The sequence below is a fragment of the Typopeltis vanoorti genome, chromosome 24 (assembly GCF_054136105.1).
Source record: "Typopeltis vanoorti isolate ZY-2024b chromosome 24, IOZ_Tvanoo_1.0, whole genome shotgun sequence".
Classification (NCBI taxonomy): Eukaryota; Metazoa; Arthropoda; class Arachnida; order Uropygi; family Thelyphonidae; genus Typopeltis; species Typopeltis vanoorti.
The window spans coordinates 3,971,082-3,991,209 of NC_143572.1; the positions used below are offsets into that span (position 1 = coordinate 3,971,082).

General features: G+C 35.9%; 1 protein-coding gene across 1 annotated transcript in view; it reads left to right on the forward strand.

The window, feature by feature from the left end:
- The window catches only part of LOC150092894 (mediator of RNA polymerase II transcription subunit 13-like), a 557,023-nt gene that overhangs the window by 202,923 nt on the left and 333,972 nt on the right, over positions 1-20,128 (forward strand). The window contains exon 6 of the mRNA XM_090414065.1: positions 772-954. Within this exon, the coding sequence (XP_090270191.1) occupies positions 772-954 (183 nt within the window). The remainder of the gene's footprint in view (positions 1-771; positions 955-20,128) is intronic.

Genomic DNA, 20,128 nt, shown 5'->3' on the forward strand with positions numbered 1-20,128 from the left:
TTATTACCAAAAATTTGAAAAAAAAAAGTACTTATCTTTTCACAGCATTATGAGTCGACAATGCTCACCTAATATCCAGAAGGATATTTGGTGAACTCCATGGATGTCTCAAAATATATACCAAATTATCTTCAGTTTTTATATACCTTTGATTCCTATTGTTGTATTCTTTTAAGTAGCCTCCAAAACATTTTGCTACCTTTATTTATTGCTTATGTTCTTTCCAGAATTTTTGCATGCCTTTAGTTACTTTCATATGTAACTTAGCTTTCCTAAAGTTTTCTTTGTATTTTCTAAGTGCACATTCTGATTTCAGAACTTTTATGTGATTTCTAATTTTTTTATTTATTTTATTTTATTTATTGATTTTTTTTAACTATTGTCTCCACCATGGAGTTTTTGTTTTTCTGTCCTAGTAAACAACCTTGTCGCATGTGACATAATGAAAGAAACTGATGAGTTGGAATTTTTAGATTGAACCAGTTAGGAAAACTTGTGAGACCTTCAGTAAAGATCTGTTGGTTACATTTCCTTTCTACTCCTTTATATATACTGGAAACATACCTGTTCAGAATATGATTTACTCCGGTAAATCAAAAAATTGGTTAAATCCCAAATGAAATGAACTTTTCTGATCTTATTAAGTTTCCTGAGTTTTAATATTAAAATAAAATTTTATATTTTAGTGTTAAACTTTTGGAATATATCTGGGTATATATCTGAGTATATTAAAACATAAAGTGTAATTCTTTATTTTATATATATTTTTAGTTATTCTAAGTCCATTTGGAATGTCAGGAACAGTAACAGGGCAAAGCTACAAAGAAACAGATCTCACAACACAAAGGCTACTTAGTGAATGGCATCAGTTCTATCCACTGCCTAATAGGGACCACTCAAAAGAACTCTGTCATGAAGATGAAGATGTACCTGCTGCAGTAGAAGTTCTAGTAGGTTAGTAGAAGTTTTATTAATAAGCTATCTTGCACAGTTTATAATTCTTTGTAAACTAGATTTACATCCCACTGATATTACAGTCTGCTTAATTTTCAGTCAGTTCCTTGGGCTATTATTAATAGGAATACAAACATGGTAGAAGAAATACACAGATGTTCGATTTATGTCATTGCATATTTCAAAAATTTCAAAATAACTTTCACACTTAGCTGCACCTGCAAACAAACAAAATACATATATACATGTATGTACAGTTGATCACACTGAAAATTATCCACACTACTCAATTGTCCGTTTTCCTTAGATTGTGTGTTGCATTATTACAAAAATTAAGTATTCCTGTACAATGTGACACATAGGTTCTTACTTATTATCATCATCAATTCCTGACATATACCCTCAGGGAGGGTATATGTCAGGTCTATATGTCACGTTGTACAGGAATATTTAAATTTTTGTGGTAAAGCAACACATAATCTAAATTTAAGGAAAACAGACAATTGGTATAAATTCCAAAGGAAATGAACAATGTACATGATATTATGATAGTACTACATGAAAACTTACATCATTACTAACTTCTATGAGCAATTTTTCTCCAATTAATCTGTATCTGTCAAGAATCCAATGTTATCAGATCTAATATTTCTGTCTTCTAAGGCACTTTTTACTGTATCAGTCTACCCACCTAGATCCTTATTTTTGTCTTCTTTCGTTTCAGTCGCATCTATTACGTCGATCTGGTAATTATTCAGTTCTTCTGCAAGTTTCATATCTTTCCCATTGAGGTCTCTTATGTTGATGGTATACCAATCTCGAAATCTGCGAAGTTGAGTTGGAATGTGTTGTGGGATTTGTTGCAGTAGCTAACTTTGCACTATTCACCCTAGTTTTCTGATGAAAATAATAGAGGCTTGTTTAACTGGGCAGTGCCCAAGCCAACATGAAATTCTATCATGTTGTGCCACCATTTTGTGCTGTAGTTTAAGCCAAGAAGAATACAATTTGGTCGGCTAAATCCCTAATTGCCAACCCATCCTTATTCATTTAGTATCCAGGTAGATATCTAACAGGATGCACCACGAGAAGGTGAGGATTGGACATTAGGTCAGAAGCCCTTGTTGGTTCTCTGCATTGCTTAAAATGCTATGTGAAGGTCTTCTCCCAGGTATATAGCTTTGACGTTTAGTTGTGAGATAGTACTGATAATAGTAATGGCATCTTGATATGAGACTACACACTAAAAGTCATCCACCTGTAGACTGTAGGAATTTTTAAAGTATAAAATGTGTAGTCAATTGCTTTCTGGCATTATTAGGCTGCATTTAAGATCTGTCAGTCTAGTTTTAGCATTAGCAGAACAATTTCATCATTTTCTAAAATGCAGACATTTGTAGAACAACAGCTTGTGACTTTCCATTATTCCATCATGAAGAAGGAAAGTTTCAATGCGAAATTGCAAAATGTGTGAATAAAAGTCAAAGTACCAAACATCCAAAGAAAAGTGTCCCAGTTCTTGCTGCAGATGTGGAAAAATATCTACATGAAAAGGTTTACCTGAAAAATATTTAAGAATAAACTGAGAAAAATAATTATTATGGTGGAGTGGTGAGGAAAAAGTCATACATCAGTGCAGTGAATAATAAGAAAAGACTGGAGTTTGGATGGAAGTACATGTGCAAGGATTTTTGGAAAAATGTATTATTTACTGATGAGAGTAAATTTAATATACTAGGATTATATGGGAAGATAACCATATGGAGAAAACCAAACTAGAAGTTGAAACTTAACCTGAAAGCTACAATAAAGCACAACAACAGGAGAGTGATGGTCTGGGGTTGGATGGTGGCCTCAGGATAAATGGACAAGTAGATATACATAGGTATGCTTAAGAAAAATATTAAAGAAAATGCACAGAATTTGGGGATTCTTGATATATTTTATTTCTTTTAAGACAATGATCCAAAACACAAGGCCACTATTGTGAAAGAATGGCTACTGCATAATTGTCCAAAAGTGATAGAAACACCTCGTAGTTGGCAGTTATTAATATCATTGAAAATGTGTGACATGAATCTGAAGGTCAGATTTAGCAGCATCACATTTCGAATAAGGAAACATTGAAAGCAAATGTTAATCATGGAGTGGGGAGAAATATCAGAACACACAGAAAAATTAGTAAAATTGATGACAAATAGATTAAAAGTAGTAGAGAAGAGTAAATGAAACCCTATTAAATATTAAGATTACATTCAATTGTAATTAGGTAGCTTACTTCAACATAAAAACTTAAGTGGACAAATTTTACTGTGAGCCTGAATTTGAAGACATTGACTTTGTTGTGTATTTTTTGATGTAATTCATCATTTGTTTGCTTGTATTCACATGTAAATGATTTCTGAATAAACTATTTAGAACTCATAAAACACAATCATAGAATTTTTGCAGTTCTAGAATGAGTTTTGTTTTGTTACAAAAATCTACTCTACTGCAGGGGGACAATTTTGAGTGTGAGTGATTTCTGCTTAAATATTTTTCAATAGCATTGAGATCATTTTACTGCCTGTGGTATTTATTTTTTATTTTGCTAAAGTTTTCCGTATTTACTTTGTGTGTGTGTGTGTGTGTGCGCGCGTGTGTGTGTGCATGCGTGCATGTAATTCATAGAAATGCTTGCCTAATGCTGATTATATAGTGTTAAAGGCAAAATCCTTCAAATCATTAATTCTTTTTAACTTTCTCTTAAGGCTTCCTTCCCCTTTCCACATGATACAATATCCCTATTGAAGAATACAAAAGGATCAGAAATTGGTGGTGATTTGAAGGTCACTGTACAACAAAAGCTTTAAATTTCCAGCAGCTGACGTAAAATTTAATAAGTTTCATTTACAGTGTATAATTTGTATTGTTTGGAAAAGCTTTTGTCTTGGCACCTGTATCTTATACCTCTATATGCTCTGCAAAAGTGAAATACAGATTCTTGTTATATTCCCATCTATTATTTGGCTTAAGTAAAAATCTGATCTTGATAACTCCTATTTGGCTTGAGCCCAGCTTATTCTTTCCTGAATGTTTTCTCCACAAAGACAAGTTTATGCATACCTACATCTTAACTGGATGTAGGTAAAGCCTCTAATTTCTATATTGGCTGATTTCCTTTTTTATAAAAAAAGTACTATGAGGGCTCTGCTCCAGTTATCCAGAATTCAGCCTTCCTGCCAGGTGTCTTCTGAATAGTGCAGTATAGCCACTGTAAAGCTTACCTTCATATTTGAATACTTCTGCTCAGATATCATCTACTATAGTACTGCTTCGCATATTAGATTTGTGAAAGCTTTTTCTGCCTCAACTACTGAATTGTATTAATGACTACATTTCTTTGGATATTTTGTCTGCTATTGTGTTGTTGCTTCTCTCATTTAATAATTTTTCAGTATAATTACTGCAGATATCAGAATATTTTTAGATTTTGTGTTCCATCTCTAACAGTTACCTTAACTGTAGTCCTTACATTTTAAAATATTTTTCAATAGCATTGAGATCATTTTACTGCTGGTGGTATTTATTTTCATCCAAGGTTTCATCCAAAATTCATCATTACAGCTATTTAATTTGGCTAAAGATATTTGAAGACTTGTATCAGATTTGTTTGGGAAAATATTATCATATGAAACAGGTGATAAAGAACTAAGTTTGATATCTCCTGTTTGAATAGAAGATTTTTATTTCCATACTAGTGTGATAATAATGTGATCCATATAGATTATAATAGTGGAAATAGCATTCGGTCTTTTCTTATATGATTTAACATTTTCCCATACATTCTTCCATTCAAACAACTTGTTTGTAAGTTAAATATATGCTGTATATTGCACTAAATTAGGTTCGATTTATTCCATATAGATTTGTTGTTTAGAACAGTTTTAGTTTTTTGTGGAAAGTTTTGCTGCTTGTTTTGAAATTGACAAGAAATTATATTCTTTTTAATCCTATAATCAAGGATAAGCATGAAATATATTCAAGACTAGTCTACTTATATACAAAAGCCATTGACTTCACATCAGTTGTCTTCATTTGTTGGATATAGGCTTGTATATAGGATTAAAACAAGGATATCATTTCTTATCAAGTATAATATACAAAATTTTACTTTGTATGTTTTATTTTATATACTTTTCCCAATCAATAAAGCTTAAATCCTTATTATATTTGTCTTATTCTTAAGCTTTGATAGGAGTTTAAAATATGGTAATAGTTACTATTTGGTTTAAACTCAGTTTGTTGTTCAACAGTTAGTCTTTTCTCATTGCATCTTTCCTGAAACATTAACTCCATCTGAAACATCTTTTCACAGTGGAAGGTATTTCCCAGTTATGATGCTGGTCCTTTTTATTCTTCCCTGCTTCTCTTTTTTTATGTTCATCTTTTTACTTCATTATTTCCATATTGCATTACTGAGACCTAACACCTTACAACCATTTGTTGTTCTACAGACATCACTGTAAGAATAATGTAATCAATAAACTTTTCTTGCTTTGCATGTGTTCTGCCTGCCTGAATGTTTGCACATTTTTATGTTGAAAAATCATGTTATTGTTGTTGTTATTATTATTATTATTATTAATACTGAGTTAAGTCAGTTCCAGTTAAGTCTGGACTCATTGAGGAAGGCAACATACTACACGCACCAGCCATCATACTTGTCTACAGTCTACAAATTCTCAGTTTGTCTTCATAATCAGTATTCCACAATCCTGATATTGTTTTTAACACTCTCCTTGCACTCTCTGCACTGTATCAGAATCACAATGGAAACCAGAAGACCAGACCTCTGCACAATAGTCCAAGCGAGGTATTATCAAAGCCTTTTAAAGAGTCAAAATGATATGCTTATCTTAACGTTAATGTGAACGTTTGTTTCAGCATTGCAATTATCTTTTGAGTTGTATTTGCAATCTTTGCTACATGGCGCCTGAACTTTAACTTCCTATCTACTAACACTCCAAGAAACTGACCTAACCTGGTCAGTTTCTTCAGCATAATCCCACCAATATAATATGACATTGGATATCAAATCGCCCCAAAGTTCATGATTTAACATTTACTGACATCCCCCCCCCCAAATTCCAGCCTATTCAATTCATTCTGCAAGCACTGCATATTAGCAGCAATACTTATTACCTACATATCTTTGCATCATCAGCAAATAGCTGTATGTTGCTTGTCAAATCCTTCTCAATATCTAATGTGCAGATTGAATAACAATGGACCAAAGGACTGATCCTTGTGGTACACCGCTAGTTAAATCTTGCAGACTCACATCCCCGTATACCACTTTTTGATATTTGTAAGTTAGCTATTCTCTTATCCATGCCAATAGTTTATAATCCAAACCCATATTCTCTAATTTATGCAACAGTCTTCCATGCTGTATTCTGCCAAGAGTCTTAGCAAAATCCAAAAATATCATGGTGTATACATTCCCCTCATCTAGTTGAATGGTAACATTATTATAGAATGTGAGCAAGTTGCTAAAACATTACCTTCCCTTAGTAAACCCATGTTGTTCATTGCAAAGTAGAGATTCACTGTCAACCCATTTCTGAATGCAACCCCTAACCACTTTTTCCAAAATCTTCACCACCACTCCCGAGATACTGATTGGTTGATAGTTGGATGCATCCGTTGTTTGCATCACCCTTGTGCAATGGGATTACCATACATTTTTTCTATTCCTGTGGAATCTTCCCTGTTCTGGGACTCAAATTATATAGCCTGGTCAAAGGAATAGCCAGTTCAACTGAACACTCTTTTAGCACCCATGCTGATATTCCATCAGTCCCTATTGCTGAATTGTTATTCAGTTTGTGCAACAGCTCTAATACCTCCTCTTCATACACCTGAGTTTCTTCATTCAGCGAAAGGTAGCAGTGAACTCAATGTTGCCTACACCAAGTTTGTGGCATTTAGCAAAATGGGCACTCATTAGTTGAACAACCTCTTCTGTATCTGTCACCCTCACGTCACCTGAATTCAGAAGAGTTATTCTTTCATGTTCATTCTTTCTTATAATGGCTAATTTATGTCCTGGAACAGAAATCTAGTAAGTGCTCAGCATTATTATTAGCTTTACCCTTTTTTCTAAATTTCCTATAACTATTTGTATGACTGAGATTCATTTCCGAATTTTCTACAGTTTTCTACAGTTTTCTGTATATCCTGTCTTTCCTCTCAAAAATCCTTCTACTTCTTCCCTACTAGATACTTCCTCTCCCATGGGATATTTATTATTATTATTACACAGGAAGTCTGAATACATTATTATGAGTATTCAGATGGTGAATACTCATGATATAAGGAGAGCTATGACAGAATTTCTGTCATAGCTCTGAATATTGTGAATGCATTCATGATATTTTTCCTCTGCATTAATCTTTTAAAATATTTCTATTAACGTAAATGTTTCTATTATATCCCCTTTCTTATGCCTATCGGTGAACTTCTGCAACCTACAAACCCTCAGTGTGTGTGTGTGTATTATCATAGAGAACATTCCACATACTATTTACCATCTTGATCTTTGAATCTTGATTTATCATCTTACTATCTTTGGATCCTTTCCACCAATTCCTCATTCCCAAGAAATGCAGGTGATCAGACTTGTGCTCTAGATGTAGCCATATCAGAGCCTTATAAAGAGGCATTAATGATAACTTCCTTATCTCTGCTTGTTACTGTGTTCTTAATAACCAAGTAATCCAGTTCTCTGAACAGCTGTCTTTGCCATTTTTGCAGTATGCTCTTTGAACTTCATCTTCCCATCTACTACTACTCCCAAATCTCTGGCTTCATTTTCCTAGAGTACACATCTTATAATGTTTTTCATCCCAAAATGCAAAATCTTACGATCTGTTATCTTTTATCCATACTGTCAGCCTACTTAAATCATTCTTACAGGTCTCTCCATCACTTTGATTTATAACTATTACACTATCCAATTTTGTATCAACAACAACTTAATATTTTCCTTCAGATAATTTTCCTTTATCATTAATGCACACATTAAGCAGTAATCTGAGCACAGAGCTCTGTGGCATATCACTGGTCATGTGCCTTCTCCTTCATTTACTACTCTTTGGTATCTGTCCATCAGATACCTTCATATCCATATTATCTGCTTCATATCCACCCCTGGATATGAAGTAGTTTGCTCCAGTTTGTGTAATAGAGTTCTAAATGGTATCCCATCAAATGCCTTTGCAGAATCCAGCAGTATCATCTTATAGCTATTCCCTTTGTCCAGCTCATCTGTCACTCTTTTATTAAAAGTGAGTAAATTACTAAGGCATGACCTGCCTTTCATAAAACCAATTACTTCCTTTCTCCCTCTCCATAGAGTATCATATTCTTATTCACAAATTCCTGAATTTTGTCATTCACCAACTTTTCCAGTACCTTTACCACCGTTCCTGATATACTAATTGGTCTATAATTTGTTTCCACATTCTTGGTACTTCCTTTATGCAGTGGAACTATTTTTTTCTCCTTCCACTTCCCGTAGTACTTTACCAGAACTGAAATTTAAAATAAGTAGCCTAGTCAGAGGAAATGCCAATTTCTTTGCACATTCTTGTAATACTTGAGTTTATATCCCATCTAATCCAAATGTTATACTGCATTGAGATTCTACAATATCTTAAATACTTCCAGTTTATCAGCTTCTATTCTGACATGAGTTCCTGTCATTTCAGAACATAAACATCTGCACTTTTTTTTTCAACTGCAAAGTGGTCACTCAATAATTCAACTGTTTTGTCTCCTTCCATCACCTTGTTGCCAACATCAAGGTAATGGAAGGTTGGTTGGTTGGTTTATAGTTTATTTGGCACAAAAACTACAAAGGTCATACTGTGCTATACTAAGCAGTTAAAGAAAATTGTAAACTACAACTATACATAAGCAGTTAAAGAAAATGGTAAACAATATGCCTGTACAAAAATTACGTTCCACAAAGCAGCATCTACACAGAAACAGAATTGTTGCAGAGGGCACAGCAACACACAAGGTTAAAGGTTACACTAGTGCAGAAATTGTCGACAATACAAGTTAAATAAACAAAATGCATATACAAGATACCAAGCCAAGGAATGCAGTATCTACATATAGTTAAAATTATAACAGCTGTTTTTACAGCCATACATAAATAGGTAAAAAGGAATTATTATACAACATGCATGCATAAAAATAAAATTTGGCAATGTGGTATCTTCATATAAACAAAATTACAAGAAGGTTACAAATATACAAGGTGTCCTACAGCAATACATAATTAGTTTGTATTTTAATTTGTATCTACATACAAACAAAATTACTGCAGCATTCAAGGCAGTGCATAATTAGACAACAATACGAGTTAATAAACAAAATGCATGTACAACACCAAGCCAAGAATGCAGTATCTAAGATTGCTATAATAAGATTACAACAAATGTTATTACAGTAATATATAGAGTTAAAGAGGAATTATTATACAATATGTATGTATAAAAATGAAGTTTAGCTGTATGGTATTTACATATTAATAAAATTACGACGAGGTAACACAAGGCTACAGAAATACATGATTGGTCAGAAATTAAATTAATGAATAATATATGCATTAGTATACTGAACTCTTGCACATGTACATCACAAAGCATTATATATTTTGTAATATATACATACAAAAGTTAAATGAAGCAATACACATTTATACAAATGTGTTGTATAAATTAATTCTTTGTAAAAAATTAAAAACATTGTGCAATCTGCCTGAGTGTATATAGGTAGACCAGGTAGGCAAAAATTTCATTCCTCTCTCATGCAAAGTGCTGGCACTCTACTGGTATATGATAAATAGTGAGATGTGTATTGCATTTTTCACACATGGGAGGGTCATTAGCTCTCAGTAAATAAGAATGTGCAAGATGACTGTGACCTATGCAGAGCCTAGTGAGAACAACTTCCTCTCTTCTCTTTATGCGTTGATTAGAATGCCAATGCTTAATTTCAGGTTTAATGTCATATAATTTGTTTGTTAATGCTTCCTGCCATGATGACTGCCATTGAGCAATTAGCTTTGATCGTATAAACTGTATATAGTCTGCATATGGTACTTGTCAAACAGTATGTGGGGAAAGTTTGAGCTGATTTAACAGCTGCATCTAATTTCCCTTAATTCCAATGTGGCTGGGAATCCAGCACAACTGAACATCAAAATTAAGGATTTTCATTTTGTGAAACAGGTGTAACACCTCATAAAGTACTGGATGTGGATTATACATAGGAGAGGAGATAGCCTGTAAAGAGCTCAACGAGTCTGTATAAATTATACATTTTTGGTAGCAGTTTTCTTTTATATGAACAAGTGCAAGCTGAATGGCATGTAACTCTGCTGTATAATTACTGGGATCTGGATGGAGATAATAATGTCAGGAAACACAGCAGCACAGCCAACAGAGGTATTAGTTCTTGCACCATCATTATAGATAGGCAAGAAATCAGAGTGTGTTGCTCTGTGTGCATTAAACAATTGGAGGTAGACAGATGATGGAGTATGAGATTTCTGTAGCTGACAAAGTGAGAGGTTGCAGATGGCATGCAAACCTGCCATGGAGGGATGCTATTATGTTTAGTGTAGGCAATGTTGTCAACATTTATACCAAGAGCTTTCATAGTCTTTTTAACACGCATACCAAAAGGACTTATGGCAGTTTGAAGTGTGTGGTATTGAGCTGCCCAGTGCAGAGAAAAGAGACTAGTCCATGTAGGATGATCAGAGAGACTTTATCTTTAAGGCATAATTAAGAGACAACTGTTTCTGTCAAAGTGATAGAGCTGGTTCATTTGCTTCAACATAAAGACTCTGAGTGAGTGATGTGTAAAAGGCACCAGTACTTATCCGTATACCCTGATGATGGATGGAATCCAACCATTGCAGGTTACTCTGTGTTGCAGAACCATAGACTTGAGACCCATAATCCAGCTTTGAACGTATAAGTGCATGATAAGGATGGAGTAATGAAGCTCAATCAGCACCCCACTCAGTAGAGGATAGAGTGCGAAAAAGGTTCATTTCTCTCTTGCACTTTTCTCTTAGTTGACGAATGTGTGCTAGAAATGTAAGTTTACTCTTAAAGATCAGTTCCAAGAACTTGGCTTCTGTAGCTACTGGAATAATAGTGTGTCTCATTCTTAATTCAGGATCTGGGTGAAGAGTGCGCTTTCGACAGAAGTGTACACAGACACTTTTTTCTGTTGAAAACCTAAACCCATTACTAAGAGCCCACAGAGAAACATGATCAATTGCTTGGTGAAGTTCTTTCAATTACCCTCATGTTACGGGAGTGATAGTAAATTGTGAAGTCGTCAAATATAGTATTGTCTGCAGTGGGAGGAAGCTATTCGGCGATTGAGTTAATTTTAACAGTGAAAAGTGTTTCACTTAAGACAAAGCCTTGGGGAACACCCTGTTCTTGATGATATGATCGAGATAGCGTATTTCCTACTCTGACTTGGAAAATTCGCCTAGAAAGAAAGTTTTTAATAAATATAGGATCTTGTCCTTTAAGACCCAGGTTATAGAGGTCTTTTAATATGCCATATCTATAGACTGTGTCATAAGCTTTTTCCATGTCAAAAAAAAAAAAAAAAAAAAAAAAACTGAAATAAGGTGTTCTTGCTTCAGAAATGCATCTTTTATACAAGTTCCTAAATGAACCAAATGGTCTAAAGTTGAGCGATGTCTATGGAACCCATTGCGTATTGGAGAGAAGATTGGTGCTTTCTAAATACCAGAGAAGTCTGGCATTAACCAGTTTCTCTAGTATCTTGCAAAGACAGCTGGTCAGAGCAATGGGTCAATAATTATTTACTTCTGTTGGATCCTTTCCTGGTTTTAGGATAGCAATGACAATTGACTTATGCCAAGAATGAATGATATAATCACGTAATCACAAGAAAGATATTTATTTAACCAAATATTTCGGTCTGGAAATAGCAGACCATCGTCAGTGGTATTACAAGAACATTTTAAAAAATACAAGCTAGAATACTAACAATAGATCGTTAAAATTAGAACACGCCGCGTGATGTTATATCACTAAGTATGAAACGGAATATTTTGAAGTAGAAACATGATTGAATTTGCTATTTAAAAAAAAAAAAATTAATGAGTAATCTTGATTAGACTTTCCCAGATTTTTGATATAGATATACAGTCATTACGATTCAGGTTGGGGCGATGGAGCAAGGCCTCCACGCTTTCCTTGAACAAACATTCGAACCTATAACGGGATCTATGTAAGAGGCGAGTCCTGGACCAAAGGATGCTGTGGTCAGTTTCAATCCCGTGTTGAGCCAATCCAGACTTTTCAGGTTTGTTGTGAAGAATGGATGATCGATGTTCTTGGATTCTTTTTTCAAGAGAACGTCCAGTTTGTCCAAAATAAGAGAGAGATCACAGTTGCATGGAATTTGATAAACTCCAGGAAGAGATAAAGTTGAGCGTTTGTCTTTAGGAGAAGGAAAATGAGAAGACAATTTGTTAATAGGTGAATACGTAGTTGTTAAATCAAACTGGACGTTCTCTTGAAAAATGAATCCAAGAGTCTGCAATGGCTTTGGGATCAGCAATAACATTTCCATTATGGTCTAAGGTGGACAAACAATGTGTTCTATATCTGCCTTTCATTTTCTGGATTTTATCCCATACAAAGTTTGGACTGGTCATTTGATTAATTGATGTAAGTAAATTGGATCCATGATTGTTTTTGACTCTGACGCCTCACATAGCATGCTTTGGCTCGAGGGTTTGATGTGGTGGGATATCTACGAAATATATCCCATGCTCTGTGTTGATCTTTTTTTGGCTGTCTGACATTCTGGGTTCCACCAAGCCTTTAGATAGAGTGAAAACCGCAATGATGTTTTTGGGATGGAGGCTATTGCTGCCTGGACAATGCACTCTGTTATATATTTTACTGCTTCATTGATAGGCGTTTGACTGATGGCATCAGCATTAAATTTTGCAAGATGAGAGAAAGTGTTCCAGTCAGCCTGGTCCATTTTCCATATAGGTTCATGTGAAGAGTCTCTTGTGCAGAGAACAGGAAAGTGATCACTTCCATATATGTTCTCTGCAACGTCCCACGTGACGTCACAGTGGAAGAATGGAAAGGGAGCAGATTGTAAGATCAGTTGCAGAATATGAACGGGTAGGCATGTGGAAGAAAGTATTGAGTTTATTATTTAAAAGGGAGAGGTTATTATTATCAAGAATTCTTCAATGATTCGACTTCGTCTATTAGTGTTGGCGCTACCCCATAGAGTATTGTGACCATTAAAGTCACCCATCAAAAGTATGGGTTCAGGCAGTTGCACGATAAGGTTATCAATTTCATTTAAATCGGTGGTAAATAAATTGAACATACTGTAATAAGAAATCCCATGGAGAAGCGAATCCCTACTGCTTCCAGAGCAGTATTAAGTTGGACCTGATGGAAAGGAATATGACTTGCCCACTAGGATAGCTACTCCTCCATGAGCGGGACCACCTCTAGTTCTATCCTTGTGTACAACAGTGAAATTCATAAAGGTAGGGTCCTCATTGGGTCTTAAGTACATTTCCTGTAGACAGAAACAGAAAGGTTTATGTTTCTGCAACAAAATCTTGATATCATCGATATTCTGGCGAAATCCATGACAGTTCCATTGTACAAATTTTCCTGTTGTTTTGGTTTTATAGATTTGTCTGGTTTTTGGGAGGTTGAGGGCTTATCTTTGTCATATTTATATTTATCAATTGTTTTGGGGAAGTATGGACACTGGCCAGTGTCCATCTCTTCCTCTGGTAGAGTATTCAATACATCTGATGTGTTAGAATTAGTTGGTAAGTTTAGTTTACTTTCATTGGGTACTGAAGTATCCATTTTTCTGTGGGAGTATCTCGTGGTTTATCTTTAAGTGGTATCTTTGCCATAAATTTTTAACAAGTGAGTTTTCATCGAGTGGGATCATTTTTGGAATTTTCTCTGTAATAAGGCATCAATCATAGGTCATATGATTGATGCGCTCAACAGAGAAGTACTTGTGATCATAAGGTGCAGGTATGGTGGAACAGACATACAAGTTTGAGTTGCTACTGTCACTTTCTTAATTGTTACCTTCTCAGCATAAGAGGATCTCAGAGCAGGTGTGATAGTGGCTAGCTTTCTTTTTACATCCTGGTATGTTATGTTTTGCTCTGTTTTCATTCTTTGTATTTCTTTTTCATCTTTCCATTTCTGACATGCACGAGAGTAAGCTGGATGATCTCCCTGACATTTGACACATTTAGCTTTTTTTGCATAGCAAGATTTGTTATCATGCTCTTTCCTACCACATCAAGCACAGGCAGTTTGGGCATGTTCGTATCGCTGACATTTAAAGCATCTCAGTGGGTTAGGGATGTACATTCTAACAGGACAGCTGAGATACCCTGCTTTTACAGATGTTGGAGGCTTAGGTGTATCAAAAGTAAGGATGATGTTCTTGGTTGGAATTAGGCAACCATCCCTACGTATCAGGATGCTCCTCACACCCTTGATCTTTAAGTTCTGAACATATCTCATCAAAGAGATTCCATTCTGATATCACTCCTCTACAGGAGTTAAGTATTTTATGAGGTGTTACTGTAATTTCTATTTCATCCATTGTTGTTGCTCTCAGTAGTTTCTCGGAATGTTGCTGACACAATGTTTCCATAAGGACATCACCAGAATGCAATTTCTTAACAGTTTTGGGAGGTCCTGCCAGTCCTTCTAAACCTTTTTGAATAAAGAAGGGTGACATTTTCCCTATTGGTTTTTCACCTGTAGCATGAATGATTAAAAATGTTGGTGCATTTATGCTAGCATCATATATCTTTTGTTTCTCACTTCTTTTCCATATGCTGTATCTACAGTAACAGTACTCGGTTGGGCCTTTGTCAGGGCCCCTAAAACATTTGAGAATGAAGGATTCATGCTCAAGAAGTTTTTGGTTTGCCGCCAGAGCGTCCCACCCACCATGGAGCCACACATGGATGCCCACTGCCTGGCAAGCAATGACTGCACTTAGGAGTGGAACACCAGGGCTAAACCGGATGCTATTCCAGCACTACGGCAAGTCTAGGATCTTGACCCCAGACCGTGGGGTCAGAGACTTACTGCAACGCAGTTGACCCTTGCAGGCAATCCCACTAGCTGATTGATCCTGTCTGGGCCATCCAGGGCCCGCCCGTCTTGCCGAAGCAGGGGCCTAAGTAGTGCAAGACCACCAGGATCCCCACTTTCCGGATGTCCACGGGTCGCACCGCACGGTGGCGGGGTGTTGGATCCCAGTGATGGTCGTCTGGAAAAAAAGATAATGAAAAAGACTCAGGAGAAGTAGAGTGAAGAATACAGGAAGAAAAGCAAAGAAAGAGAGGAAGAATGAAAAGGGGGGGGACCTCCCAGTGCCATCACTGGGAGGTCCCCTCCACCACGAACAGGTGCCCCACATGGAGGGATTAAGGTAATGGAAGGAGATTGATGTTTCCTCTCAATCTATGTCTCCATAGCTATTTGACTTACACTCATCACGCACATTTGCCCATGCACACTTCCACATCCTCTCTTGTACCTCTCCCCCCAGCCTGTAGTAGTGCAACTACAGGTTGGGAGGGGGAGAAGATGTAGAAGGATGTGAAAGAATGCATCTGTAACTCATTAAAAGCAAAAGGAAGAATCACTATGTTAAACTTTTCTTTCCATGATCATTTGCTTTCAATGTAGAAAGCAAATGTTGAAATATCAACGTTTCAACATTCTTCCTTTGCTTTCAACATAGCAAAAGAAAAAATAACTCTGGGATTTCCTCTTTTTTCTTTTTTACAGTTCCTGTTAAAGATTAACTCCTACTGTTTTTGTCATCCTGACCTTGGGGATATACAGTATGATAATGCCTTTTTGCCATGCACTACTAACATCCTCCCCTTGTAGATTCTTATTCCATGACTGCTTCAAGCTCCCTCCTAAGCTTGTCATAATCACCTTCCCTTCAGTTCCACATTTAATACCTCTTCTTAACTGAAAATTTCTGATGGTTTTTATCTCCTAGTAGGTGAATAAATTTTATTTTCTTTCTCATCATCATCAAATTCCTGCCATGTACCCTCAAGGGGTGTACAGGATATGATAGTACTACATGAAAAATTTACATCATTACTAACTTCCTATCTACAATTTTCCTCGAAATCAGTCTGTTACTTGTCAAGACGCCAACATTACCAGATCTTATATTTCTATCGTCTAAGGCACTTTGTACCATATCAATCCATCTATATCTTGGTCTTCCTCTGGGTCATTTCACTGCCAACTTAGCAGAGAACACTTGTTTTGCTAATCTTTCCTCATCCATTCTGTTTAAGTGACTATACCACCTAAGATTAGCTCTGCTAACGCATTCCTGGATGCTGACAATGTCAAGTTCTTTCCTAATATTCTCGTTTTTAATATGATATTGCCATTGATGCCACCTATTCACGCCCCTAATCTTTCTCAGGACTTTCATATCTGCAGTCTCTAGTCTTTGGTCAAGTGTTTTACTTCTGACCCAGCTTTCAGATCCATAAGTTAAAACTGGTAAGAACACTGTCTTGTATACAGCTAATCTAGTGTTCTGACAAATTTCTCTCTTATTCCATATGAATTTATTCAATTTACTTCCTACCATACCAGCTTTGTTGATTCTGTTTCTATTTCCATATATAATTTACCATCTTCACTAAAAATAGTGCCTAAGTAGCTGAAGTGTTTTACTTGTTCCACAGGTTCTCCATTCACAACACAGTTGACATTTTCAATGATTCTGCCTATTTTCATTGTTTTTGTCTTTTTATTGCTGATCTTCATACCATATCTATTACAACAGCTATTCAATTTAGTCAGAGAATCTTGCAGACTTGAAGCAGATTTATTTAGAAGTATAACATCATCCGCATAAAGCAGAGAGCTGACATTAACATCTCCAGTTTTGACATCATATTTAATACCACTTTCCTTCATAATGTGATCCATATAGATAATGAATAACAGAGAGGATAATGTGCATCTTTGTCTCACACCATATTTAACATTAAACCATCTTCCTGTACTTCAATTCTAACTGCGGACTTACAACTCAAATAAAAGCTAAGTATCGTTTGATATGATGCCCCATTGACACCATATAACTGTAGCGTAATGAATAGCTTCTCTCTTGGCACCTTGTCATATGCCTTTTCCAAATCGACAAAACTTAAATACAGATCTTTGTCATCTTACCATGATTTCTCAACTATTTTTCATAAAGTGAAAATCTGATCCTGACAGCCTCTATTTGACCTGAATCCAGCTTGTTCTTCACCAAGCTTTTCTTCTATAATTCTTCTCAACCGATTCTCATTGTATACTTACATATATCTTACCAGGAACACTCCAGAGGGAAATACCTCTGTAATTCTCACATTCAGTTTTATTTCCCTTTTTATATATGGGTAATATTCGAGCTCTACTCCAATCATCAGGAATTCGTCTCTCTGTCCAGGCCTTCTGAACAATGCAGTGCAGCCACTGTAAGACTTCTATACCTCCATACTTAAGCATTTCTGGCCAAATATATCATCTACTCCTGCTGCCTTTCCACATTTCAAGCCTTTGATGGCTTTTTCTACTTCAAGTATGGATATGTATTCCTGACTGCATGCCTGGCGAGTGTTTTTTATCACTGTGCTGTCATCACTGCTTGTTTTATTTAGCAAATTTTCAAAGTAATTACTCCATACTTCAAGCTTATCTTTTTCTCCCGTTTTCATGTCACCTTTATCATCTCTAATTCCTTTTACAGCACTCTTTCCTCCATTCCTAAGCTTCTTCAACAACCTCCAGAATATTTTGCCACCTTCTTGATATTTATTTTCTATGTTCCTGCCAAAGTCCTCCCATGACTTTTGTTTAGCTAGTTTTACACACTGTTTAGCTTTCTTACATTTGTCCCTGTATTCTCTAAGAGCACAAGCTGACTTATTTCTCAGGAACTTTTGATATGCTTTCTTCTTTTGCTTCACTGCCTCTTTAACTTCCTGTGTCCAACATGAAGTTTTTATTTTTCTATCCTTGCAGACAACTTCACCACATACCTCTCTAGCTGAATCAATCAGGGTTTTCTTCAAAGCTTGTCACTGATTCTCCAAGATTTGGTTCCTGTTCTCAAACTCTTTCATTTTTCCTTGAATAATCTTTGTTTATTTTAGTCTACAGTTCACATCTGAGAGTTGCTCAACGTTTATTCGCTTTAAAACTTTCTTACATGTCATTCTTTTCAATATGAAATTCAATTTTATCCTTCTCTAGACTAAATAGTGATCACTTCCAATTTCAAATCTTCTGTACACTCTGGTGTCCTGCACCAGGGAGAAAATATCACTATCAACAATAACATAGTCAATGATCTTTTGTTGTTCCTTGCCTCTTCTCTCCATGTGAATTTGTGCACATTTTTATGTTGGAACATGGTGTTAGTAATAACCAGTCCATGTCCTGAGCAGAATCCAACAGGTATTTGCCATTATTATTAGCTTTGCTCTTTTCTCCAAATTTTCCCAAAATATTTTTGTATTTCTCACAATCATTTCCTACTCTGCTATTTAGATCCCCAACAAGGACCAACTTTTCCTTTTTCATTGTGTCAGTAGCTTTCTCTAGGGCCTCAAAAAATTCCTCCACTTCTATTTTAGTAGAACCTTCTGTGGGACTATACGCACAAATAAGTCTCATTGTCCAGTTCCCCATTCTGATATTTGCCCAAATCACTCTACTAGACACTGCCTGCCATTCAAGAAGATGAGCATCATATTTTGTGTTGAATACTATGGTTACTCCTTCTTTACCTTGATTGTCATTGCCTGAATATAACATTTTGTATTTATTGCTCAGAAAGATCTCACCAGTTTTTGTCTTTTTTGTTTCAGTCACCCCTATTATGTTGATCTGGTACTTATCTAAATCCTCTGCTAGCTCCATTTCTTTGCCCTTCAGGCTTCTTATGTTGATAGTACTGATCTTTAACTCTGGTGATGTTGAGTCAAGGTGTGTTTTCAGATTTGTTCCACTGGCTGACTTTTTGCTGTTCGCCCTCGTTCCCTGCGAAAACAACTGGGGCCTTGTTTCACTGGGCGACGCCTCAGCCGGCATGAAATTTTGTCATGTTATACCATCATTTTGTATTTTGGTTTAACCAATAGGAATACAATTTGGTCGGCTAAAACCCAAATTGCCAGCCCGTCCTCGTTCGTTCAGTATCCAGGTAGATACCCAACAGGGTGCACCACGAGAAGATGAGGATTGGACATTAGGTCAGAAGCCCTGGTCGGTTCTCTGCATTCCTTTAAAGGCTATGTGGAGGTCTCCTCTCAGTTATACAGCTTTGACCCTTAAGCACCCCTTTCTTTCTAGCATGTGATATTACCTTTCAATCTATGTCCCCATAATCGTTACTTGACTTGCATTCATTATGCTAATTTTCACATGCATACACACATCCTTTCTTGTTCTTCCCCCAGCTTGTAGCACTGCAGCTACAGGTTGGGGATCAGGAAGAGAGGGTGTGGAAGGATGTGAGAGAATGCATCTGTATCATTTATAACAATCATATACAGTAAGGTATAGTATTTTATTTTACTCCCTGAAAATATTATTCTCATATATTATCCTTATAAATGCATCATCTGCTGTCAGCTAAGTTACACTAATGCCCAATCACCAATCTTAGCACAAATATATCTTTTTATCTCATTTCCTATTTGGAAATCTATTTCCAAATGGCAATTGAATAAATTGATTTTTTAATTTCCTGATGAACTGCATACTGGAGAATATGGGATTGGAATATGAACTCTTGACTCAGATCAGTGGATTTTTGACAGACAGATATCAAATAGTGGTATATGGTGAGTATCTGCCAGATATTATGGTGACCTGTGGTATACCTCAGGATTCAGTCCTTGGACCATTGTTGTTCATGCTGAATTGGATTTAAATGGTATTGATGTGAACACAGATTGATAAGAAAATAACTATTTAATAACTTAAAAGCC